Source organism: Heloderma suspectum, chromosome 11 (genome assembly GCF_057233095.1).
Source record: "Heloderma suspectum isolate Gila_16-S chromosome 11, 16-S_ref, whole genome shotgun sequence".
Classification (NCBI taxonomy): Eukaryota; Metazoa; Chordata; class Lepidosauria; order Squamata; family Helodermatidae; genus Heloderma; species Heloderma suspectum.
This window is the reverse complement of record NC_139468.1, coordinates 32,819,684-32,837,249: the sequence shown is the minus strand read 5'-3', so window position 1 is coordinate 32,837,249 and position 17,566 is coordinate 32,819,684. Positions and strand designations below refer to the sequence as shown.

The 17,566-nt window shown below is 50.7% G+C and overlaps 1 protein-coding gene across 1 annotated transcript in view; it reads right to left on the bottom strand.

Moving 5' to 3' along the window:
* The window catches only part of ADAMTS17 (ADAM metallopeptidase with thrombospondin type 1 motif 17), a 269,363-nt gene extending 252,354 nt beyond the window's left edge, over window positions 1–17,009 (bottom strand). Inside the window, exons 1-3 of the mRNA XM_084816449.1 lie at window positions 16,928–17,009; window positions 11,182–11,558; window positions 1,101–1,269 (exon numbers count right to left, since the gene is read on the bottom strand). Of these exons, the coding sequence (XP_084672575.1) occupies window positions 1,101–1,269; window positions 11,182–11,558; window positions 16,928–17,009 (628 nt within the window). The remainder of the gene's footprint in view (window positions 1–1,100; window positions 1,270–11,181; window positions 11,559–16,927) is intronic.
* Window positions 17,010–17,566: the final 557 nt, after the last annotated feature.

Here is a 17,566-nt window from a genome sequence, read left to right as displayed (position 1 = left end):
TCTGCTAATTGCCTTTCTTACAAGAGGCATCATTACTAAATAATCCCATCACTTCCTACCCTCTTCAGAATACACTGTGAGGCACAAAAACCTGGAACCCTACAGGTCAGGCATCACTCCCCTTCTTCCTGCATCAGAGCAGGGAGTTTGTGTCAGGATATACGCATGACAGACCAGAATCCCCTTGGTCCTGGATATCAGGTGATCTTGGACAGCCAATCCCACGTCACTGCCCACTATATGGCTCCAATGACTGCAGCATTCCCTCCGTTTGGGCAACTTGGCTACACCTCTGCACTTCCAGACTTGTTTCCTTGCCTGCTGCCTCCTCTGCTCCAGGTGTCTGCCTGTCACCTCTCCAGCCCTTGGTGGGCTGGACCTTGCCAGCGCTCAGGCCAGGGACATCTGACATAAATCTGCTTAGGTTTGGGACGTGAAAGGAGTAAACTGCATTCCCCTTGCTTGGCAGGCCAAAATGCGAGGCAGGTCGCTTCACCCTCCCTGCCAGAAGGAGCACATTGCTGACATTGCTGATGCTCTGACTTGGATTCCTGCATTGAGCAGGGGGTTGGACTCGATGGCCTTGTAGGCCCCTTCCAACCCTGCTCTTCTATGATTCTATGACACTTCCCAGGACTGCAAACTCTGGCCTTATTCATCGGCCGGAGAACCAAGGGCCATGGGGAAGAACATCACAGCAAGTGGGAGGGTAACCTAGCCCCATACATCGGCCAGAGAAGGAACAGCTGCAGGGAGTTTCTTTTCACCCTTCTGTGCCTGAAAGAACACCTGTACAGACTTTGAAACTAGGAACTGGTGCCTGAGTTTTGCTTTTTCCTCCTCCCTCAAATCCCTTTTCCTTTTGTGTCGTGTCTTTTAGATTGTAAGCCTGAGGGCAGCAGCTGTCTCATTATTAATCTTTGTAAGCCACTCTGGGAGCCTTTTTATGGCTGAAGAGCATGTTAAAAATTCTGTAAACAAATAATGCAATGTGAATACTCTGTCTATAATACCATAGTAGCCAAAGCCAACTCCAATCGCTGCGACCACTGTTGGCCCAAGGAGGCCACTTGTCCACACCCCGATTCCCACGTACCCACCTGCTACCACTCTGCAGCGTTCAACTGGGATCTCCTCCGACTTGGAAGGACGGGCCGATCCGGCGGACCGTTTGCGCCTGATGAAGTGCTCCTTCCCACTGAACGAGGTCTCAGAAGTGTTCACTGGCTGGATTTGCACCTGTTCCAATCCAATCTGGATATATCCAACCTGTTCACCACAACAGAAAATGTCCTTAAAATCACTTTGGATTTCATCTACCAAGAGAATTATATCACTCCAGCAGCCAGGAAAACAAAATCCCACCCATTAGAGGTGATGCCTTCGAACTGCGGTGCTGGAGAAGACTCTTACGAGTCCCCTGGACTGCAAGGAGGTCAAATCAGTCCATCCTAAAGGAAATCAACCCTGACTGCTCATTGGAAGGACAGATGCTGAAGCTGAAGCTCCAATATTTTGGCCACCTAATGCGAAGAGGAAACTCCCTGGAAAAGACCCTGATGCTGGGAAAGACTGAAGGCAAAAGGAGAAGGGGACGGCAGAGGATGAGATGGCTGGATAGCATCACCGATGCAATGAATATGAACTTGAGCACGCTCCGGGAGAGAGCGCAGGACAGGAAGGCCTGGCGTGCTGTGGTCCATGGGGTCACGAAGAGTCGGGCACGACTGAACGACTGAGCAACAACATGATTAAACATTTTGACTCTTGCTGGACTAATCCAAACATAACAGATGGTTGAGAGCCAGTGTGGTGTACTAGTTAGAGTGTGGGGCTGGGGAGACCGGGGTTCAAGTCCCCACATGGCCATGAAACTCACTTTGGCCCAGTCGCTGAATCCCAGCCTAACAATCCTACCTAACAGGGTTGTTGCAAGGGTAAAATGGAGAGGAGGCTCATCTGCGCCACCTTGGGCTCCTTGGAGGAAAAGGAGGGATATAAATGTAACAAAATAAACACACTTTAGCCCAGTGATAGGCAACCTGGTGCCTCCCAGATATTTTGGTCTACAACTCCTATAAGCCTCAACCGGCATGGCCCATGCTCAGAGATCATGGGAGCTGTAGTTCAAAACATTCAGAGAGCAGCAGGTTGTCTAATTTTTCACGCCGGCACCAGGTTTCTGAGGGTCCTTGGGCAAGACACTGTCAGGGTGGACACTGAGCCCATAGAATCCCAGAGTAGTTCTGATTCTGAGGAAGAGGAGCCACTCCTGGGAGAGGAGCGCACTCATCTTCCCCAGGGCCAACAGCTGACAGAGACCCCTCCCACCAGCATTCCTAGCTTAGATAGCAGTCCTGGGAGTGACAGAGCGCGGGAAGCAGACTTGCTGGACGCACGACGCTGACGCAGAGAGCGGTGCCAAATGGAGGGTGCGGAAAGGAGGCGTAGTGCCCGGTTGGCATGCAAACAACGGTTGCGCCCAGAGGATCCAAGGGAAAAGGGGAGGGACTCTCCCTAGCCCTTAAGTTCAGGGTCTGCCAGTGATTCTCCTTCAAACAGGGACCAACTGTTCCAACTTAGGGCATAGGTACTCTGCTGCTCAATAGCTAGTTGCTAACAGTAGAGTTGTTAAGTTGTAAAAGAGGAATAAAGCTTTGAAAAGAATCCCTTTGTCTGTGTCTGGACTTGGCTACTGGATTTGACTGACAGAGGCCTCCAAGGAGCCCTTGACAGACACCCCCAATGCCCCCTCCCTTAGAGAGTCTCCCTTCTCACTGCCATTGTCACCAGCTGCTTTTGCTCCTCCTCGCCTCCCTTATCATTGCTACCACTGGCTCGATTGACAGGCGGAGAGTGAGTGGCCAAGTAGACCAGCGAGCAATCTCCTCCTCCTCCTCCTTCTCCCACTTCTGTCGTCTGGGCCCGAGTGAGAGGCCGTGAACAAGGAGGTTGCAATGGTGAGGAGGAGGAACAACTTTGGCCTTTCAGCAGTTGGGCCCCTGCTGAGGTGTGGGCCCTTGGCAGGTGCCCAAACAGGCCGACCCTTGATGCTGGCCCTGCTACTCCTGCTCGAACCACTGTCACGCTTGGGGGCTTTGGTGGGCCTTTGATACACATTGAGGCACATATCAACGTTTCAACAGGGGTCCATTCCTCCCACCCTCTTTTTTCCCCTGTACAACTTATGCAAACCCACCAGATGGGCAGAGACAGAGAGCAAAGCCAGAAATTTCAAGACAGGGTTTTTTGGTGTTTTTTTTTTACAGAGTTCTATACCAGCCAGGCAGCCACCCAAATAAGTTCTCCGCACGTACATATGAATGCTGGGATGTGGAACAGCTGACTGCATTCACGTGATTTACAATCTACATTACATATGTGTTATAAATTACACAGGCCCCCCACATACAACACGCCAGTCTTTGTCTTCACTTACAGGGCAGTCTCAGTGACATAACTGATCTGCACAGACAAAAATTAAGAGCCCGTCTCTCATTTCTATTTCATTCGACTTTTCAGGAAGAAACAACAAGGATTTCTAAATTTTACTGCTGGGGATACTCTTTGTAGATCCGATTGGTCTCTCTGCTCTCTAATTTACATTCTAGGATGCTTTGATACTCCAGCAATAGAAGCACCCATCTGTTCCAGGCCCAATCTCAAATTTGGAAGTTGCTGAAGAATAACACTATCTTTGGGGACACTGGTTTGCCACAAAAAATAAAATCCTTGGCACACTTTAAGCAGTCTAAAGAACTTTGCATACAATATCTGCCGTAATCCATATGACAACCTTGCAAGGTAGGTCAGTATTACCATCATATTGCAAGTGGGGCGCTGAGGCTGAGAGAGAGGGGTTCGCCTCAGGCAACCTCCTGATTCTGCAAATCTGCCGCAAGCAGAGTGATGGGAGTGCCTTAAAGTCTATAAAACAAAGCTATGCCAAGGAGGCATATTCTCAGTAGCTGCCTATCAGGTGCTCAGAGCTGTGGGCTTGCAGGATCCACCACAGCAGGGCCAAGGAGGGCAACAGAGAGGAAGCAGAAGCATCTGGCCAGAATGGGGTAGTGAGTTGGGGGAATCCAACCTGCCAGGCCCTGAAGAGACGGAAACAGCTTCCCAGGCGATCTCTTATGCCAACCTTCCCCTCTCCAGATTTCGGCCAATGGTCAGGAATCCTGGGACCTGTAGTCCAAACCATCTGGAAGGTACCAGGTTGGAGAAGGTTGTCTTAGATAGGGATGGCGGAGAATTTCTCCCCGAAACTTCGGGGGGCCGAGCGCCAACGTGTTCGGCCCCCCGAACAAGTTTCGGGGAGAAATCCTCCGCACCCCCCCACACCCCGCACCCCCCCCGGGACGGGACTTACCTTCCCTGAATGTCCCTCCCGGTGGCGGGTCTGGCTGGCGGTTCGTCGGGTGTTCGAGCAGGGCGGGAGCGGCAGCCGGTCTTTCGACCGGCTGCCGCCGCCGCCATTGCAATAAAAGAAAAAAAAAAAAGTCCCCTGATAGGCTACGTGACGATTCACGTAGCCTATCATGGCTAGATCTGCAAAGTCAGCCGTGATAGGCTACGTGAATCGTCACGTAGCCTATCACGGGTGACTTTAAAAAAAAAAAGTGTGTACGGATAATGGCGGCCCCCATAGGGAGCCACCATTCCCGTTCCTTATTTGGTCGCTGTAGTCTACGTAAATGTTTACGTAGACTACGGCGAAAATAAGGGCAACGCTATTTGCGTTGCCCTTATTTTCGCCGTAGTCTACGTAAACATTTACGTAGACTACAGCAACTAAATAAGGAACGCGAATGGCGTCTCCCTATGGGGGCCGCCATTCGCGTACGTGCTTTTTTTTTTTTTAAGTCACCCGTGATAGGCTACGTGACGATTCACGTAGCCTATCACGGCTGACTTTGCAGATCTAGCCATGATAGGCTACGTGAATCGTCACGTAGCCTATCAGGGGACGTGTTTTTTTTTTACTTTCGTGTTCGCGGCCGGGCGAGGCGGCAAGCCTCCTCCCCGGCCTGAATTTCGGCCGGGCGAGGCAGGAAGCCTCCCCCCCCCCGGCCTGAACTTCGCGGGGGGAGCAGCGAAGCGCTCCCCCCCACCGCGAACAAGCTGCGAGAAAAGGTAAGTGACTTTCGTCCACCCCTAGTCTTAGACTGAAGAGCTGCAGGCACGAAAGCTTATATAGGTGGAAGGAGGAGGTGATTGGTTCCTTCTGATCAGCTGATTAGAAGTTTTACCCCTGTAGTTTCCGAGAAAAGAGCCTGAATCCTCCAGTTGCCAACCAGTGGTTGGAATGCTGGACTATAGCCAGAAAGGTTCAGGCTCAAATCGCCACTCAGCCATGAAGCTTACTGGGTAAAGCCTTGGGCCAATCATTCATTCACTCATTCTCTCTCTCTCTCTCTCTCTCTCTCTGCCTAACCTACCTCACAGGGTTGTTGTGAGGATAAAATATATGGAAGAACCACATATACTAGTCTGAGCTCCTTGAAGAATGGGGCAGGATAAACATGGAATAAATAATTATAGTTTAAAACAGAATGAACCCCACAGTGCCCAATACTGCGGGGCAATTTCAGAACTCCCTCACGCTTCTCTCAATAACCCGACTGTCCAGGCTGTTTCTCCACAGCACAGAGCAGAAACACTCCTGGTGACGTTTTTAAAAATCCTGCCTTCTCCACCCCATGTCGTCTTTTCTTTCTTCCAGCTTCTAAGATGGTGAGCAACCCCTTGATCCTTCCACTGTTCCTTTTCCTTTAAGAGATTGGTTTTAATAATTTAGCAGAAGATCTGTAAATCTGGTATGAAAAAGTCATATAGATGCTACTGCTGAAAGAGTGGCAGCCATTTTGGGAGGGGCAAATATATGTCATGGCGGGCGGCCGGTGGCAGTTTCAGCATCCCCTCAATGTACCACAATGCATTTTGGGGCAGAACTGGCATCAAAGGTACAAAAATAAATTTAAAATGAGGAATGCCTTATGTTTCGCATTTGCTAGGAAATCTCAAGTCCTCTTTTCTCTCAATCTGTGACACAGGGAGGCGTTCTAGGGAATATTACAGAGACCTGTCTGAATGAGGTATTTTTGGATGGTGTTTGATCAGACGAGCCCAGACAGGTACTTCATATGGCAGACCTGAACAGCTGTGACACAGCAAGCCAAAATACAGCCCACCATGGCCTCCATGAACCTCCTCTTTCTGCTTCCCGATTGGGAATTAGGGATGTATGAAACTCACTTACCTCTTTGACGGGGCGATTTGCGGTGGGGGGAGGCGCTCCGCACCTCCCGCCAAAATCCTGACCCGGCCAGCTCCGCTCCACCGGCCGGGGCTGCCCGCAGCCGGAAATCCGGCCGCTGGGCAGCCTTCCGGGAAAAAAACAACAACCGCGTACGCAAATGGCGGCGGCTACGGTCGAAAGACCAACCGCCGCCGGAGCCCCAGGCAAATTTCATTCTGGGGGGATTCCATGGGGGGGTGGGGGGCCGTTCCGCCACGGATTTCGGGGGGCCGAATGCCAGTGCATTCGGCCTCACTGAAATCCGTGGCGGAATTCTCCGCCATCCCTATTGGGAATGCAAAACCAAGAAGGAGACAGCAAATTGTTCAAAGCTGCTCTAGGAAATCAGAAGAGAACCAGTCTCTGTGAGCTCCTTCTCAATGAATTAGAATTAACTGTACTACCCCCTAATGCATTGCAGTACATTGGGCGGGTGTTTCTCTCCACTGTCAGCAGATGGTGTTACTGCATCACTAACTCAGCTGTAAGAAATGCCTTTGTTGAAGGGCTATCATGAGTGTAAGATGCAAGTATAGGGTTTAGTTGCACAAGTATGCTGCATGGAACACCTGTCCTGTAGCTCTACAACCATTAAATGTCTAGGAAAAGATGCAGGCTTTGGCATAATTCTTCTGGTGGTGGTAAGGCGGGGGGGCGTGTTCCGGGGGCGATCATAGTTGGGCAAGGAGAGGCTAACTTTCCCTTTCTTGTGCACGGTGGCCCCCCGAATTCCCCTTCTGCATGTCAATTCAGCTGAGATAAAGACCCTTCCACTGATGTCAATGGAAAGACTGGGCCCTGAATCTTTTAAGCATCTAGCAACGCCACTGATTTTTTCCCATTTCAACTTTCAGGTCAGAAGTAGTGTTTTTGGCAAAGAGGGAGAGGGACAGAGATCCCTCCAGCCCCTGCTCCTGCCCACATGTTCACAGAACATAGCCTCATTGGTTGGCTGCACTCTTTTCCTTCTCAATACTGTATCAGCTTCTTAGTCCCATTGAGTGATCTCAGCCAGTGGTGGACAATTACATAGTGAACTAGATGACATCACAATGCTACATAGCCAATTAGGCGTATCTGCATGATGACATCACTGAAGCAAACTAAGTCCATTCAAAGTAAGGTCAGTGATCACTGAATAGGCCACCACTTTTGAAACAACCTCCCCCCTCGCCCCCCAAATAAAACCATTGCCGAAAGAGGGTTTTGATGGTGCAAAAGCACGTTCACAAAAAGCAATGCTTTTTCTCAGCACATTTTTACATGCAAACAATTGGTCCAGAAAAAAAAGCCCATAATGGCAGCCCTAGGTCATAACATGGCTACTGGAATGCGCCTCAATTTCTGGTGCCTCAGTACTTCCTGGTTCCCCTATTATTCAGGCAACAGTACTTAATGCTCCCTGTCGAACATCTGGACTGGTCTTCCCCAGCGCCAGCAGCTGGGCATAGTTAGAAGATCATGTTCTCTGCTCCCCCATCTCATGCGTCTGGTAGTGCTTTTGCAGGATATGTAGTTCCTCCCGCAATCTGCTCTCTGCCAGCAGCGAGGCTAGAGAGAGGCCAATGATAGGTCTGTGTTCCTATCTATTGTGGTTAGTTCACTGCGTAGTCCATGGTATTTTACTTCTGTATAGCATACAGATGTCATAAATGTAACTTGCTGTTCACAAACAACCCTTGGTTTTGTTCTCCCACAGATGGGATTCACATTAAAATTACAGCGACTCTTAGGAGATAGAGGACCGCCAAGCAATCACAGCAGCGCTATTTCAAAGTCAGAGAACAAGGACAGAGCAAGCACCAGTGTCTTTGCAGGGATTAGGAAATACCCATTCCCTCTCCAGTTTTCTGGAGGGGAAAGTAAGTAGGGGTGACCATTCAGTGGTAGGGCATATGCTTTGCATGCCCCTGGCATCGGCAGTTAACACGACCACAGGAAGCAGTGCTGGGGGAGACCTCTGCCCGAGACCCCAGAGCAGGTGGGGGGACAACCTCCAGACTGCGGAGCTCCGTGCGTCTCTCTGCACCGAGAAAAGAAAAACGTGGATGGGGCCGGATTACGTCACAAGAGGTGGCAAGGCTTCGGGGGGTCCCCCCCTGACGTCATCCGGTCCGCCAGCTTGGTCCAGCCTGCTTACACTTTTTGTTCGTGCGCTACACCAGTTCTTATGATCTCTGATGGAGTCCTTTGGCAATTATGCCTAAAATCCACACAGAGTAACAGAAGAATCTCATGTTTATAAAACAATGGGTGAAAATTGGGGGTTGGACTCGATGGCCTTGTAGGCCCCTTCCAACCCTACTATTCCATGATTCTATGAAATATTATTGTTGTTGTTGTTATTATTTTTATTATTATTATTGCTATTATTGCCTTCCTTCAACCCATGCTGTCTAGTCCTATGGCTTTCTTAGGAGGAGTGAGATCAGTGCTTGCATTAAGAGAGGAAAGTTGGAGGGGCCCAAAATGAAATCCACAAGCCAACCGCCTGCCACCCCTCCCAAAATATTGTAGCCATAATTAATAATAACAATGATGATGATGATTAGAAGAAATCAGCTAAGCCCATCTAACTTTTCCCACTGTTATCGCCAGCAGAGTGTTACTCCCTGCTCCGCCATCATCATGTCTCAAGCAATAAATGTTGTCACTGCCAACAAAGTCCTCTTTTGTTTTGTTTCTTCAGATGAGAGTTCTTTCTCTCTGGCTGTTGATACTCACTTTTCAGCGGGCCTAGAAGAGGCAGCTTTCAGAGCTCAGCAATTCATGAATGAGATTAACAAAACGTGCTTTGCGGCTGTCAGCGTTCCAGAAGGGGAAGCAGCACGATCCATTTCCAACTCCGAGAAACCTTTGGTGGTATTCGGCTCGGCTTCTAACATCAATCACGCAGGGTGCACTGCTGGGATTCCATTACCTGCATGCAGGTGCTCACCTGAGGCACAGCGTGTACCCCTCCCTTCCTTAAGGACTGTCTACACCACAGCTTCCCTAACTAAATTCCCCTCTGCTCCTATCCTGAGGGGTGGGTACGGAGTCTGCGGTAAGCGGGGAGGCAGGGGGAATTTCAGTTACATCAGCTTTCCCATGGACTCACAACAAACATAGTAAACAGGTTAGACCTACATTGCAACAAGACCAGTGGAAGGAAGGGGTGCAAAGCAGAGCGGGGTCCCTCACTATGGACGAGCAGGGTGACACGATGCAGAGGCGCTGGAGAGTTTCAAGTCTACAAGAGGCAAAGGAGACCAGGGCTCCCGTGCACTGGAGAGTTTTAAGTCTACTGTATAGACTACTGCCTCTTACACCGGTGGTTTTCCAGACGTATCTGAGGAGGACCCTGGTGTTCCTCAGAAGCTTACCGGGGATTCCTCAGCAATAAGTTCCGTGACGGCACACGAGCTGGGTGAAATGCAACTTGTCTGCCATCTTGCCAGCAGTGGAAGGGTAGGGGGCCCTCTAGGGTGCACACTCCATTCAGGAGAGGGATGGTGAGACCCAAAAGACCTTGCCAACACCAGAACGAACCAAGAACACACCCTAGAAGAATGAATCCCAGTATCTTCTGCAATATACATGGTTTTGACAGCAGACACATCTATACGAGAGCCAATATGGTGTAGTGGTTAGAGTGCGACCAGGGAGACCTGGGTTCTAGTTCCCACTCTGGCATGAAGCTCACTGGGTGACTTTGGGCCAGTCACTGACTCTCAGCCTAACCTACCTCACAGGGGTGTTGTGAGGATAAAATGGAGGAGGGCCGTGTAAGCTGCCTTGGCTTCCTTGCACAAGGAAAAAAAGGCAGTATATAAATATAATAAATAAATAAATACGGACAGAGCCTCATAGAGCATAGACATTTTGAAAACCACGCCCTGAATCTCCTTGTCCCCACCCTGTATTCTAACATTTCCCATATCTAGACTGCTTTAAAGGCTGCTTTAAATAGTCATCCCTTGTCTCCAGGAAGCCCTAGGGACTGTAGCTGCGGGAAGAGCGTTCCGCTAAGAGAATCCGCTAACCTTGACTTCTCAGCACACTCACTGAACTACAACTCCCTGGGGTGTGGAGAAGAGAAACCTTGGGAATTATCCTGTATCCTGAATGGCAAAGTCATTCTCCAAGTATGGACCCTCATGTAGCTAAAATGCCACCATCTTCAAGAAAGAGGTATCAACAGGCTCAGAGGAATCCTAACGTTTCCAGAAGTCCTAAGGAGTGAGGGGAGGGGGGGAGGGGGCGGGGAAAGCAGCCCATAAGAACTGGCTGACCGCTGAAGGTCGAGAAACAGAAAACTCGGGGGGGGGGGGATGGAATGGAGAACCCCGAAAAAGGGCTTGGCTGGCATCCTGAACAGGAGTGCTCCACACCGCAACTTTTTGTTGCACATCTCACTTGCACTGGCATAAAACTGACACAGGTTTGCACCTGTTCCTCCGTGGGCTCTCCGCTTTCCAGGCAGTGAGAGGATTCCCATTCCTCCACGTGTTCTCACACCAAGATCCAGTGCGGTGCAGTGGTAAGAGCGTTGGACTGGGAAGACTCGGGTTCTAGCCCCACTTGGCCATGAAGGCCGCTGGGTGACTTTAAGCCAGTCACTGATTGTCAGGCTACCCTACCTCACTGGGTTGTTGTGAGGACAGAACAGAGAGGAGGAGGACGACCATGTAAGCTGGTCTGAGTTCCTCGCAAGGGGGGGAAAGAAGCCAGGCTACAAATGTAATAATGAGTGAACGAATGAATGATTCCCAACCCTTGGCTCCCTTAAGGCCCTGCTCCAACCAGCTGTGCTCTTCCTCAGGCTGCACCTCCATCTGCCCTAAACACAACCCGCCCACATCCCGCCCACCCCGCTCCCAAGAAGAGCAGACAAGTACCAGCCCGCCGCAGGCGCTCAGCGCAGCAAAGGAGTCGAGGCTGTGGTTCAGCACGTGGCCCGTGTAGAAGCAGAGCCGACCCAGGTCCACTCGACGGCTGCTCTGGTCCTTGCCGATCTCCTCCACGGAGAAACCCGGTGCCAAAAACTGCACATTCCGGTGAAGGTCCAAGTAGATGTCGGAGCCTGGATCAGGGCCAACGCCTGCAGGAAGGCGGATGACCAGTGCCTCTGCGTCGGCTGCAGAGACCGCTTCTGGCGGCAGAAGTGCAGAGCGCCGCCTCCGGCCTTCCTCGGTGCCGCTCCCTTTGCCCTGCAGGAAACGGATCCGGTCAAAGGGCACCTGCTCCGGGATCACCACGGCCAGCTCTGCACTGGCTGCAAAGGGGAACCAGACAGAGAAAAGAAAGGGGGAGATCAGCAATACCATCTCGATATCCCAGCTCCCTAGATTAAACAAACAACCGAAACTTAGGAACATAAGAAGCTGCCTTATACTGACTGCATTTGCACAACACGCTAACCAACGCTCAGCGGCTGAGTGTGGATTGTGGTTGAACCAGGGGTTGTTTGCTGAACTGGGTTTTTGTTGTTGTTGAACCGGGGGTTAGCGTATTGTCTGAACCCAGGCCATTTTCTGCAGAGTGTCTTGTTAACCCTGCAGGGTGGCTTTTTTTTCTCAAGCCACCTTGAGACTCCATGGTTTGTTGTTGGGCTGTTCAGGGCGGTTAACAAGCCACACTGCATGGTTAACAAGCCAGCCTGCGGAAAATGTCCTGGGTTGAGACAACATGCTAACCCACATTCAACAGACAACCAACGCTCAACCAATGAGGGTGTGTTGGTGTGTTGTGCAAACCCAGTCACTGACTGGGTTTGTACGATCGCGGAGGGGGCAATAAACCACAGTGGCTTATTTCCCCCAGCGCACGAGCCGTCGGATTTGCATAATTACCCTCGCCAGCACGGCTTGCCACGTCATGTGAACCTGATGAGGCTGGCTTGTTGCCATGGTTAACACAATGCCACGTTTCTGGGGCGGATTGTTAACCATGGCAACAAGCTACCCTCACCAGGTTCGCTCAACATGGCAAGCCATGGTGGCGAGGGTAATTATGCAAATCCAACCGGCTTGCTCGCTGGGAGAAATAAGCCACGGTGGTTTATTGCCCCTTCTGTGATCGTGAGAACAGATCCACTGACTCAGACCACTGGTCCATCCATTGTCAACAATGACTGGAAGCAGCTCGCCAGGGTTTCAGGCAGGATCCTTTTCTAGCCCCCTTAGCTGGAGATGCTGGGGATTGAACCCGGGACCTTCTGCATGCAAACCATGGGCTTTACAACTGGGCTATGGCCCCTCCCTGACTGCTCCACCTTGTTAATATTCAAATCTTAATTTGAACCAAGCCCCAGAACCTAGTTTCGGTGCCAGTGCTCAGGACTAGAGTGTGTAAGGAGGGGGCGCCCCTGAAAACATGCAGAGTGAACTCACTCCAGCAATATGTAACCACAGCGCACCTTTGGTACATCCACAGAAGGCAGAGTTCTGTAGTCAGCGGATGCAAATACAAGACAAGAATCCGCTCCGGTAACTTTCAAAAGGGGGCTCCTTTTATCGGCTTGATGTAGAGGTGCTACTTTATCCAACGGAGGCTGGTGGCGCTGCGGTCAGTGGGGCGGTGAATCCGCTTTGGGTTTCAGTCAGAACTGCAAAGGAGCTATCCAAAGTGCTTCTGTACCTTGGAGAGCTCCTTAAGAGTTCTGACTGGTTTCTGACTGAAACCCGGAGCAGATTCACTGCCCCACTGATATGGCAGCCTCCAGCCTCCACAGCCTCTCCCAGAATTAGAGCAGCTCCTTTTGCGCTACAGGGCCGACTCCGTGCAATTACTAAAACAAGAGGTGTGGGATCCAAATCTGCTCACAAGTCACACCCTTCCTACCTGACACCCTTTTCCCTGATGCTAGATATGTGGGGGCCAACAGCGGTTACGCAGCAGCCAGGAAAAGCACTCTGCACATGTTCAAAGGCCCACAGGGAGAAACATAGCAAGCCCAAGTATTTGTCCATCCAGTTCAGAATTGTCTACTTTGACTGCAGCGTTGCCTCAGGGAGAGGCTGTGGCTCAGTGGCAGAGGCTCTGCTTTGCATGTGGAAGGTCCCCAGTTCGATCCTCAGCATCTGCAGCTAAGGTGGCTGGGAAAAAAACCCTGCCTGAGCCCCCTGTGGTTTGAGCAGCGCAGCAGGGCCTCCAGCCCAGTGACAGAGAATCCAGCCCTTTCCTGTGGAGTTCCTGACGGCCATATGAGTTGGATGTCTTCTCCAACCCTCTCCTGCTCATTCTCCTGCTGGAGATCAAGAATGTGCCCACCTGGGACCCAGGGTTCTTTGGATCACATACAGCCCAGATGAGAGGATGGTAGCTCAGAGGTTGAACATCTGCTTTGCATGCAGGAGGGCCCAGGTTGGATCCCTGGCTTCTCCAGATAGGGCAAGGAAAGAATCCTGCCTGAAACCCTGGAGAGCCACTGCCAGTCAGAGCTGACAACACTGGGCTAGATGGACCAAGGGTCCGACTGGGAGCCTTTCTACATGAGCGCACATTATTGTGCGCTTGTGATTGCTCACTCATGGTAGTTTGCAGGTGCTTTACATGACATCGTCATCCTGCAGAGCCTGTCCAGCTCTTTGCAACCATTTCCCCAGCTCTTTTTAGATTGAGGAAAATGTGGTATTATTTAGAAATGGTGGGAAAAGATACTTGTGTATTTGAGCAATTCCACTATACCGCAGCACCATCTAGTGGGTGTGTAATGAAATCTATAGAAAGGCAGAGAAAGAAAGACCCCAGGGGAAAAAAAAAACATGTAAAGGAGCCGATTTTAATCCCGCAAAGAATCTGGAAGCAGAAGCCTCGGTAAAGGTGCAGGATAAAAGCCTCATGTAGAAATGCCCTCTGCATATAAGGCAGCTTCCAATGTTCCTAAGGAGGGTTTCAATGTACTTAGTGAGGCTGTTCTGGCTGGAAAATTCCCTCAGCCAGTTAACAGAGACTCAGACAGTGCAATCTTACACAGGTCTACTCAGAAGTAAGCCTCACTGGGGTGTACTTCCAGGTATGTGGGTATTGGAGTGCCGCCTAAGGCAACCTCCCCCAATCAGGGGCACTCCCGGTGTTTTGAATGTCAACTCCCATCAGACCCAGCCAGCATGGTCAATGGTCAGGAATCGTGCGAGTTGTAGTCCAAAACTCCTGGAGATCGACAGGTTGGAGGTGGGTAGAGTAAGGCACTTGGCCTGTGGGCCTTAAAGCCTCTGGTTGACTGGAGAAAGTAACTGACCAAAGGAGGGCCTTGGGGACAGGGAGTGGGGGAGTCAGGCAGCTGGTCATAGAGAGAGCCCACCTGGGGACAAAGGACATTTCTACACGAGGCTTTTATCCCGCACCTTGACTGAGGTTTCTGCTTCCAGATTCTTTGCAAGATTAAGCTCAGTTCCTTTACATGTGCTTTTTTCCAGGGTTTTTCTTTCTCTGCCTTTCTATACATTTCATTATACAACCACTAGATGGCGCTAGACTACAGCAAAATTGCACAACTACACAAGACTCTCATTCCACCATTTCTAATACTACCAGACTTTCCTTGTTAGAAAAAAAAAAGTGATAATGGTTTGAAAGCATGGGAGAGGCCCTGGAGGATGACGATGTCATGTAAAGGACCTGAAAACTACCGTGAGTGAGCAATCATGAGCGCACAATAAAAGCCTCGCGTAGAAAGACTCATAACCTGGGTGGCTCTGGGATAGACAGCCTAACTAAACAAAGCAATGCAGAACTGGAGATCAGCAGCTTTCTGTATTCCTGGGTCTCAGGTAGATGCTCCTCCCCATCACCGGTTACACTATCTCCCTTTCCTTAAGCTGGTGCGGATGCCGGATTTTGAACCTGGGACCTTTTGCGTGCAAAGCATGTGCTCCAACACTGAGCTATGTTCCCCCCTTACTGTTACATTAGGTTAGGGCAGCGTTCCCCAACGTGGTGCCACCCAGATACATTGGACTACAATTCCCAGCATCCTCCAGCCATCTCAGCCCTATCCACCCACCCACTTGTACAAAGACAACCTCTGAGTACCAATCGCTGGTATGTACGTTGATGCCATTTACTTCATAAGACATTCTGTATTTTAAGTCCTGGTCTTTAGTGTCGATTGGGGCCTCACGGCTCCCCACAGATCAGGACAGAAGTATTCCAGATCACTAAGGACCCCGTTGGCATGGTGCTCAGTCCCGAATGTGGAACAGCTAAAGTCTGCTCAGGCAGAACAGGAGCTGAGTACCAGGAAAACAGGAAGGGACAGCTGCTCTATGCCTCAGTTGTTTGCGAACTTCCTGAGAGGCACGTGGCTGACCACCGCTGGAAGCAGGGTGCTCAACTAGGAGGACCTTGGCCTGAAACAGCAGGGCTGGATCTTATATTCTTAAGGCCAACAGTCTGTACACATCCGGCTGTAATTTGGGACGCTCATTCAGTCTCGATGTGTTGATTTGCAAAGCCTAGGAAAGCAATTGAATGTATGAAGATCTCAGGATTGACCCCCCCCCGCGCGCCCCCGTTCAGGTGCTTTTCTTGTTCAGGTGAAAGGCCATTTTGCCCAGCAGCGTTTGTCCAGCCAGGTGCCTCTGGGCACTCACCAGCAAGGTTCGAAGGGAACAGCCCTACCCTGTTATTTTGACTTCAGCCTCTTGGCACTCAGGAGGTATGCTGTCATCGAACATGGAGGTTCGACTTAGCTATCCTGATGAGCAGACAGACTTATCTTTCACAAGCTGATCACAAATCCCACACTTCCATCCAGAGCATTGCCGAATTAACAGTTTTTGGTGTTGTTTTTTTTAAGAATAATGAGAGTCATTCCCAAGTTGTGAGGCCCCGGTGTTTGCAAAGCCAAACTGCACACTACCTGCTCCTGTTTCCCCATGCTAGCCCCCTAAGTGAGCTCAAATACCCTGGAAGTTTTGAGCAGGCTGCAGATGCAGAGAAGAGAAATTCTTTTTCCCTCCGGCTCTCCGTTACCACCACTTTTTCCTAGTCTTTTTGGAAAGCCAGAAGTTGTGCAGCAAAGATGGAAAGATCTGAACACAATGCTAGAGTTTCTTGCATGGTTGGAGAAAATATGTTATATTATGCACATCTATACACACAGGGCCAGAGGGAGGAAGAGCAGATTTCCCCAAGCATCACATTTCACCAAACCCATCATTGCCATAAAAAGAAGGGTACAGGAGGCGGGGTGCTGCTGCTGGTGGTGGTTGCAGAGTTAACGCAAACAGCTTTTGTCCTGTAACTTTACAACATGACCAGCCTGGAATGAAGAATATACAAGTCTGGAAACAGATACATCCTTTTTGGATAAGAAAAACTGGGATCCTGGCCATACAAGAGAAGGTGGGGGAGCAGAAGGAGGAGGTGGAGGAGAGAGAAGGAAGCAACATGCAATTTGGCTTTGCAAACTCTTGCATCTTGTTAACAGGGAAAAGAGAGAGGTGCGTGCAAGGAAGCTCTCCAGAAATTCTGATGTCCTGTTTTTCTTTTCTTTTTCCTCGGGGTTGTTGGGTGGGCGTGTTTTTAAATGCAATTTTGTAGTCTGTCAGTTCTGCAGTTCCCCCTAAATGTCAAATCCACTCCAATGTGGCGAAAAGGCTGGAGATCGGGGGGAGGGGAAACCGAGAGCCGCCCTACCTGTATTGATGCCCGGTCCGCAAAGCAGCAGCAGCAGTAACAGAATGGGCGATATAAGAGACAGGAAGGAGCCGTCAAACATTTTATTGCAGTCGAGGGGCCCCAGCAACTGGGCTGTGCAATGCAAGGAGGAGAAGAAGAAGAGGAGGAGAGGGAGGAGAGGGAGGAGGAGGAGAGGAGGAGGAGGGCGAAGAGCCGTCGATGGTAGCGGTAGCGGCAGCGGCAGCGGCAGCAACAGGATCCCGACTTGCAGAGAAGCCCTCCCAGACCTTGGAAAAATTAATTAGCGCTACAGACAAACTCAACGTGGTTTACAGAAAGGGAGGAAAGAAACGGGGGAGAGAAGAGGGGGGGGGGAAGAGCATCTCCTCCCTTCTTCAACCGCAGGTGCTGATTGGAGCTTAACCTCGCAGAGCTACGCCTCCTGCCCGCTGATTGGTCGTCGGAATTAACACACTCGGGTAAATAGCGAGGTTGTAAAATGAGAAGCGGTACACGTGGGTTGCGGGCGAAAGGGAGAGTGCGGGCACCAGGTGGCGCTAGAGAGACAGATGCTGGCTGCTGGTGGAACCTGGTGGGTTCAGGTGGGAGGGAGGGGGCGAGGGAGCCCCCCCCGTCCCCCCCCTTCCCCGGGCTGGG